The 9,414-nt window shown below is 27.2% G+C and overlaps 1 protein-coding gene across 1 annotated transcript; it reads right to left on the reverse strand.

Annotated features, from left to right (window-relative positions):
- Positions 1-2,805: 2,805 nt before the first annotated feature.
- LOC101505346 (protein SMALL AUXIN UP-REGULATED RNA 9-like) lies at positions 2,806-3,697 on the reverse strand. The gene has a single exon (XM_004498495.4). It carries the CDS (start codon positions 3,567-3,569, stop codon positions 3,024-3,026), a length of 546 nt encoding a protein of 181 aa, XP_004498552.1. The 5' UTR covers positions 3,570-3,697; the 3' UTR covers positions 2,806-3,023.
- Positions 3,698-9,414: the final 5,717 nt, after the last annotated feature.

A 9,414-nucleotide genomic window follows, 5' to 3' on the forward strand; every position in this document is an offset into this window, starting at 1 on the left:
TATCACTCACTTTAATAATTCATAATTTATTTACTTAGGATCTTAGCCCTATAGTCACAACTCATTAAAATAAACCAACCCCATATGGACTTAACCTACAAAACAAGGGAGGGTAATGTTCAGAAGTTGCATTAATCACTCACATGCCTTCTTCCGACTGGACCAACTATAAACACTAGTCATGAAACAAAACTAATATTTCTATTCTAACTTGCAAATTATGTTAATTAATAACTAACATATAGTACAAAACTTTGACCGGAAAAATCTTTTGATTAGATTCTGGTTCAACTCCAAATTATTAGAATTAATTTCACAAAAAAATCGAGATATATAAAACCATAAAAAAAATGGCATATTATACAACTTATTGAAAATGAAGTACACAGATATTTAAAAAGAATCATGTTTTGAGTATGATAGAACAATAAAGATATGAGTATTACCTCTTTCGAACTAATTTATTTTTACCAAGGATCAAGTAGGGAACTTGTCACTAAAAATAAATTATTGTACACATTCTTTTAGCTTAAGGATCTAGCACATGCTTCTAGTTGGTCAATGCGGATCATGCAGAAGTAATTTTTTTATAGTAGCAACTACAATTTCAAATCATTTAGCCACATATATTATTATTATTATTATTATTAGTAATATTAGTATTATTATTATTTTCTCTTTATTTTTTTTTATTTGTATGTTTGCTTAAATAATTTAGAATCATGATTGTTACTATGCAAGTACTAAAACAAAACAAATACTAAAACAAAAAATAACTAGGTAGCCAAAACTATCCCATCCATCAATGACCCTTCTCCCCTGTTAGTCCCCGTGTCTAGTAATAATTTTTATATATACCAAATAATGTCTCCAAAAGTTTGTTATTTTAATTTTTAATACAATTTCAATTGTTTTTGTAAACTGTTTTTTTAATTTAATTAATATTATGAGTATCACTTCATATAATTATATTTTTCACTTTTATATACTTTTTTTATATAATCTATATAAAATGGTCGTATATAATAGCGGTCATGAGATGAATGAAACATTATATTATATTTTACTGTCAATCTTTTATTCTAATAGAACAAATTTTTAGAAATAACATTTTTTATAATGCACATATTTTTTAGATCAAGCATACTAATTATAATCAACTAAATTTTTTTAATAAGTATGAAATTATATATATATTTGTTTATAAGTAAGACCTAAATAACTATATAAGAAATTAGATTAGGAGAAACTAACATTTACCTTATAATGTCCATAAAGCATATCCGAAGAGAATAGGTTTAGATGCACCTTTTACTTTGAGATACCTCTCAAGACTTGAAAGTTGCTTTCAAACTTTTTGTAATTTTTTATCATAAATGTTTTCAAGAGATGTTGAAATTAGGGAACTTCAATTTGCTTAGAACATGCATGTTTATGATCTATCTTAAAGGAAGGTTCAGAACATGTTTATATCTTCAAGGACAAAATAGTTTAAGTTATTTCTGTCTAAAAATTGAAAATGCACTTTGACGGTTTGACCTTCACTTTTCAAGTTCCAAATTATGCCTTTAGGTTAAATATTTTTTCATGACTCATACTTTTGTGTCGTGATAAATCATTTTCTTAGATTTTTTTTTTTAAAAGAGATAGTTAGATTTAAATTTAATTAATAAAAATTTATATATTTAGTTTATAATATAGATTAAATACGTCAATTTTTATGTCAATTTTTATTGATTAAATTTTAATTAATTATTTCTTATATAAAATATAGGTGGGAGTAATTTTTAGTTTAATCATTTTGAAGTAATAAGTGCTTCCATAGCATAATCACTAGTTGACTGTTGGAATTCAATTATGAGTGGTTAGTCGCACATTGACTAGGAATGAAGACTATATTGGATATATAAGGAGAATGACCCATAAACCTAATGCCTTAAGGTTTTGGTTGAGATGTGGTGTCTAATTAAGTCTCTTAAAAATCTATGATGTTTATGTCATTCCGGATGTCGCGCTCCCCCGAACTCCCCAACAAGTGGTATCAGAGCCTGATTTGGCTTGATGGGAGAGCAAAAAGTACTTGGATCAAGTCTAGTGGTCCCGATGTCGCGCTCCCCCGAACTCCCCAACATTGGCTACTAGGTGGGAAAGTATTATTGATTAGTGTATCTTTAAATTGACAACAAGTTTGATCGAATCGTAATATATATGTCATAGTAATTTTAATAAAAGTTACATTTTAGAGCGTTGATAAAATCATATTACTATTGTGATTTTGCCAAAATTCTTCAATTCAAACATGCATTAAATTACATAAACAAAGTTTGTAGTATTATTTGTCAAAAAAGATAAAAATTTGAAGTACAATTCAAATTTTTTTTTTAATTGCGGTTGTTTATTAAAGTTTACCTTTCATATACAATATTTATTGGTACGATATATTTTCTTTATTTTATAATTAGTATCACATTTGATATTTTACATATATTAAAAAAATGTATAAATAAAAGAAAAATAATCCAATATCATAAGTGTAAAATAGAAGATATTGATTTACATAATGCAAGTGATTAACATTACAATACAATTATAGAAAATTTAAGAATTAAATGGCATTGAAAGAGTAATTCACTTCTTTGAGACAATTTTTTGAATCATAGATCACTCATTGTAAGAGAGAATATTTAATCTAAAGACATCTATACCCAATCATGCCTTATATGCTATATATATCAAATCAAAAACTTTAAGCTTATGAGAATAATATTGCCTACACAATAGAAGTGCTGCCAAATACTCTTGATCTTGAATAAAAGATTTAGACAATGAAAGTCATACTTCTTGCTTCATAATTCCCAAATGGGTTTTTCTTACATCTAACTAAACTCACTCCTCTCTTTTTCTCTCATACATTAACTTTATTGTAAAAAGGGGCAAAAAAGAAAAAAAAGAGAGACAAAAAAGATGGATAAAAATTGCAACATCCAATAATATTTATTATTATTAAAAAATAAAAATAAAAACTATCTGCACAAAGGACTTTGAGGATGATGAGAACAAGCAAGTTGATTTTCCAAAGAACAATAACTCATCATCATCTCTTCAATGCTAAGTGATCTACATTCATGACTTGAAAACTTGTCCTTATTATTCTTCCCTTGATCTTCAACCATTTTCAAAATACTCTCAAAAACACACACTTCACAAGGAATCTTCAAAACACCCGTTTGTTGAAACCCAAATTCTTCCTCAGCTTCTCTCAAAAGTATTTGAAAAGCTTGATGACTCAAATATTCAGTTGGTATAATGAATCTCTTAAGTTCTTCTCCAACACAAACCGCTAAATATCCTTTTGGAACGGCATTGTTTATTGTTGATCCTCCTCCTCCTCCTTCACGTTCTGATAAAGAAAGTGTTCTTTTCAGAAACTTCATGCTTTTGCTATTAGTTATGTTGTTTGCGGTTGTTGTTGTGGTTGTTTTTGAAGAGTTTGCTATTCTTCTCCATTTCTTTAAGATCTGTTGAAGTCTAACAATTTCTCGAATTTTGTTAGATTTCTTCTGATCCATTGAAATGGTGAAGGTGATAATGTTGTTTCTGTTTATCGGTTGGATTTATGTAAAAAAAATTTGTTAATTTGTTTTTGTGATGAACTTAACTTTGATGAGGTTGCATGCTTCCAATTTATAGAAGGATTGAGACTTTGGAAGTTTACATTTTCCAATAATTAAATGTTTTTTTTAATTAAATGATGAATATTATAATAATGGCTTGAAATTTTTCTGTGTGTCACATGCATGTGAGAATACCAACGAAATAAGTTTTTCCACGTTAGGGTGAGTTAAAGGACCATGTTTACGGTGGAAAACGCCTTTAAAAAATGGAGATGGAAAATGCAACTTGTTGAAATTAACTAAAGAAGATCTATTGTAAATTATAAACTTAGTTAGGATAACATTTTCTTTTCACATTCTATGTATAGTCCGATATTAAATATAGATAAATTTTCAACGAAGTATGATCATTGATTTATCATGTTGTTGTGAGAAATTAACTTTTTTAAGGATGAGAAAAAACTATACATGTCAATAATTTATTGACACACTTATAAAATTGAGGTTTTTTTTTTAAAAAAAAAATATTAAAATACTTCATTTTTAAAATTATATACCAAAATACTTCATTTTTTATACTTATCCGCAAGTCGCCTTTGCAAATAGCGATTTCCTTAAATAAGCTCACGTGTTTGCAAGGGCGATTTCCTTAATAAATTTTCTATAAAAAAAATCAATTTTGTTCAAATTCATGAGAATATATATATATATATATAGGGTTGGTCGCTTATCCCATGTGCACCCATTTTCAATCTTTTATGTGTGAGTGTGAGTCATGCCTATCTTAGAAATAAGTTAAAGAATTTAGAATAAATATTACACGAGAGAGGAGATGTTTAATATATTGTGTAATCCCAAAAGTATTAGGTGTCTAATGTGCAAAAATTTAAAACAACAGTTTTCTTAATTCCTCTTTCTTATAATTTTTGATATTAACTATAAATTGTTTAACTTAATTTTGAAATTGACAGAAGATATTCATAAGAGATAAGGATTTTTTTTTTAATAATCTCTTCTTCAAAAATATTTATCAAAATACTCTATTTTTTAAATTATATATTAAAATACCTCATTTTTATATTCATTTTTATACTCAGTTACAAGTCACCTTTGTAAATAGCGATTTCTTTAAAGAAACTTGAATTTGCAATGGCGAATTACTCAAGGAATTTTTCAAAAAGAAAATTCATTTTTTTTAAATATAATTCATAAAAATACACAAACATAAATTTTAAATTGTATAAATTGACTAGAGTTATGTGTTGGCTAGTTAACCGACATAATCTGCATTTTCTTTTCTTTTTCAAATTTTTTTAACAAATATATATATATATATATATATATATATATATATATATATATATACATATATATATATATATATATATATATATATATAATTCATTCATAAAAAACATCACAAATTTTACAAAAATTACGATAAAAATAATGTCAAATGTGGCCTCCAGTACCATATTGTCATGTTTTCTCACACGTACGGATTTTTGACGACGCCTTGAATTTTAATACAAATGCAGACTATGTCGGTTAACTGGTCATACTCGAAAACATTGTCCAAATGTTACAAGAAACTTTAGTCATTCTATATAATTTTAAACAATTGTGTTTGTATCTTTTTATGAATTATTTTAATTATATATATATATATATATTGTTAATTTGAAAAACAATTGAAATTAAAAAAAATATATCTTTAAGAAAATCGCATTTGCAAACGTGGACTTCTTTAAAGAAGTCGTCATTTGAAAAAGCGACACTATGTGAGTTCAAAAATAGAGTATTTTAATATATAGTTTTGAAAATAGAGTATTTTGATTATAAAAAAAATTAAAAATAAGGTATTTAAAAAAAATGGCAAATTTTGATGATCTCACACGAATAGGTCAACTAAATTTTGAAGTCTAAAATCTTTTTTAAAAAGTCTCCTATTAAAGTCTTTTAATATTCGACCATTATTAATATAATTTTTTAAGAATCTGACATATTATTAAATTATTATTTGTGGATTGAATTAATAATTCATGGGATTAATGTTTTATCAATTGAGATTTTTTTTAAGAAATTTTCAAAATTAATTTTTCTCAAAAAAATATTTTTAAAAATAATTGAATTTCTTTTTAACATAAAAATATCCAAATTTTTTCTCAAAAAATTTTGAGAAAAAAAAATCTAAAGCTTAATCTACAAAATAAAATAAAATAAAAAAATTCCCCAAAATATTGTGTAAAGAAAATTGAAAAGTTTTGTCAAAAAATTTTAATTTTTTTTAAAAAACAAATTTAAAAAGGTAGGTCAATGGACCCACTTAACCCATATAATTTTAAGGATTTTTAGCTTTTTGAGCATCTTTTTATGGGGCTTTTTTAGCTGTTAAATTTTTCGGACCAATAATTAGTAAATTTGTGAAATTAACATTTATAAACACGGGGCAACATAAAGATAATAATAGTGTAAACAAAAGATTACGTAGTTCAACATTTCTTGGTTACATCCACGAAAATACTTCAACATAATTCACTCATGATCTCAAATAAGATAAAACAATTTGTAATCCAATTCAATATACATATCACTCTACAATACTCTCTTTAAGAGATACAAGTCATATCTCGCCGATCATATGATCATTCAAATTCTCTTTTCTAAGTTATAATTGAAAATATTTTAACTCTCCACGTGATCACCAAAAATTGAGATATTTTGCATCATAACAAGTCTTTCTAATTATAGGAAAGGGAAGTGACTTTCATTTATATATACGACTTAATGAATATTAATTGTCATATCACTCTTTATGGCAGTGAATTTCTCAAAGGTCAAAATACATTCATCAACCTCTTAGAATGTACTTCATTCGATCAATAAATATAAATATATTTGAGTTAAATTTTAAACAAAATACTAATTTTTGTTAACCTATTTTTTTGTTATATTCAAGATAAGAGGGAGTAGTCCAAACTATCCATTATATCGAAAACCATTCTAAAATCCACCTTCAAAAATAAAGTTGTACCATATATTTTTTTTCTTTACCTCGTTCACCACCAACACCCCGTTGATTCGGAAAAACAATAAACTTATCACATAGTTGAACCTTTTCACCAATCCTAGCATATGATGGATAATTAGTTGATAATGGATTTACAGTAGATAAAATATTTAAAGTCTTTGATAAAATTAATAGTTTAACTAATTCATAAATATAAAATAACATAAAAATATTTATTTAATTACTATCTAATAAAATAATAAAGATAAAAATGATAGGAAATATCATAAGTTACAAGTTAAAATAACATCTCAAAAAATGATACAACTTCATGAAAAATGCTATAAGCTTGTGAGAGGAAAGTGTTATCAATTAATACTTTATGTTTACAAGCTTATACATTACATTAAGTTATCCATTATAAACTATCTTTATGCTTTAAAAAATTTACTCTATATATTTATTTTATTCTAGCATAAATAGAGTAGTTATTATTTTAGTTTGTTAGTTTTTTTATAATATTTGACTTTATTTGATATAGGTTTATTATGTGTACGTGTATGTGGGAGGATGGACCTGCATCTTGTTGAAAAACTAAAGAACATATATATTTTAAATTATTATGTTTTATATATGTTGTCAAACAAAGGTTTTTGTATATAATTGTAAATTATATAAGCTTTTAGTTAGGTTAACAACCTCATTTTTAGTATAATGATTTTTTCAGAACCTTTCCATCGTCGAAGTTATCATTCAAGGAAGTGATCTACTAATTCCAGTTCTATCATCCATTCCTATTAATATTCAATACCTAGAAGTCAGTTTTAAACACCTTTTTTAATCATATAAGTTTTAAACTTCTAAGAGCATCTATAGAATAGAGGGGGAAAATCTCCCAACTTTGAGTTACATAATCAATTTAAAATTGTCTTATAATACTACATCGTGTACAAGCAATTCTTAAATAATGTATCTACAACTTGCTTCAATATTATGAAAATTAAGCAACCGACGTATATTTTTTTAAAGATGACTAGTAAGACACTCTCTACCACACATTATATTACATTCCTTTCTATCGATTAAAATTACATATATTCCATCAAATTATGTGAATTTTATTTAAATTTGTGAGGCTCACTAGAGTCAGAGTATACCTCAGTACATATCACTCACTAGCGAGATCATAACACTAACAGCGAGAGTTGAATTCACTTCTTAAGAAATATAAGTCAACAGGACCAACCTTACTTTACAACAACCCACATGTTTATATATTTATGTTAAAATATTTTCCTTAAAGTATCCTTGACACAATTTATCTCACTCATTTTCTTTTTCTTTCTTCTTTTAATTGAAATTGAGTCTTAAAATATTATTTTTAATGGTTAAGGTCCCTAAAGAGAATCTCTTCTAACACCTCTTCACGTATATGTTTTTAACAATAATTTATATATCAAGTCATTTTATGGTTTATTATCATCAGTAATTATCGTTCATAATATCATATGCTCAATTGCCCACATAGAAGAGAGAAGAAGTGCTAAAAGAAGCCTTACTCTGTCTAGCATAAAAAAACACCCCAAAAACTTATAGGATTAACCGGGAAGCACTGCTATTAGGGAGGGATGTACGTGATGTAGGTTCAATTATTTAAATTACTATCTTGCTATTTTTTAACAATTTATTTATGAAAAATATATTGTTGATATGAAAAGAAAAAATCACAATCCGTTCAAAACGAATCATTATAAATTTACAGTTCAGTTCAATTTAGTTTTCTTCCTAAGCCGAACCATGAACCGACTTAGTGATGAGTATGAGAGGGAGCTCTTAGGTTTTGGGGTTATGGGAGGTGAGGAGAGTGGATGGGGAAGAGTAGGGGGATGAGCTTGGTTTGTAAGGGTTAAATAATGAACTGCATGAAAGGGGAGATGGGGAAAGTAAATTAAGAAGGTTGCAATAACATTGGCCTAAAAGAAGAAAATGAGCAATGGCCAAACACAAAAAATAAAAATCAAGTAGGTAAAGCTTAAATAGAAACAAAAATAAAACAATTTTTTTTACAAAAGCAAACTCAATTCATATCATTAATGAAAAGTTGGTGAATACAAGGTGGTAACAAACCAAAAGTATGGTGACTAGCCTAAAAAATGGTCGCCCTTGCAATGGAAAAGTAACCATATAGGTTTATCTCCGAACAAACTCAACTACAAAGTTGGAATTAAGCAACAACAAACTCCTAACGTTAGAAACAGTTGACCCAAATTCTGAATCATCTCCCATGTGAACAAGAATAGCATCCACAAGTAATTTTGAATCACTCTCAAAGTTAACAAAATGAAGTCCCAAATTAACGACCCAAAACATAGCTATTAGAAGGGTTGCAGTTTCTCCTTCGTGCATTTTGGACAACCATATTGGTCCACATCGAGTAAGCTAGCACTAAGCTCCATCCTCAATATTATAAAACACAACTAGAACTCGTAAGGCCGTGACGGGATGAAAACTTGCATCAACGTTACACTTGAGCCACCCCAGAATGGGCCGAACCTATATATGCTCCGTCGCCTCACTCAAGGCCATCCCAAGGACCAAACAATCCAAACTAGGACTTTATACATCAAAATTTTGGGTCTAAAAAAGGCCTCAAAATATAAATTTAGTTATGAAGGTATAATATAACACTGAAAAAGAAATGTCAAAAGATGGAAATGATGGAACTAGAAGTGTCTAGGGCTGTACGTGGGTCAGTTGGGTTTGGCCAAACCGAAAACCCAAACCGTGTAG

This window comes from Cicer arietinum, chromosome 4 (genome assembly GCF_000331145.2).
Source record: "Cicer arietinum cultivar CDC Frontier isolate Library 1 chromosome 4, Cicar.CDCFrontier_v2.0, whole genome shotgun sequence".
Classification (NCBI taxonomy): domain Eukaryota; kingdom Viridiplantae; phylum Streptophyta; class Magnoliopsida; order Fabales; family Fabaceae; genus Cicer; species Cicer arietinum.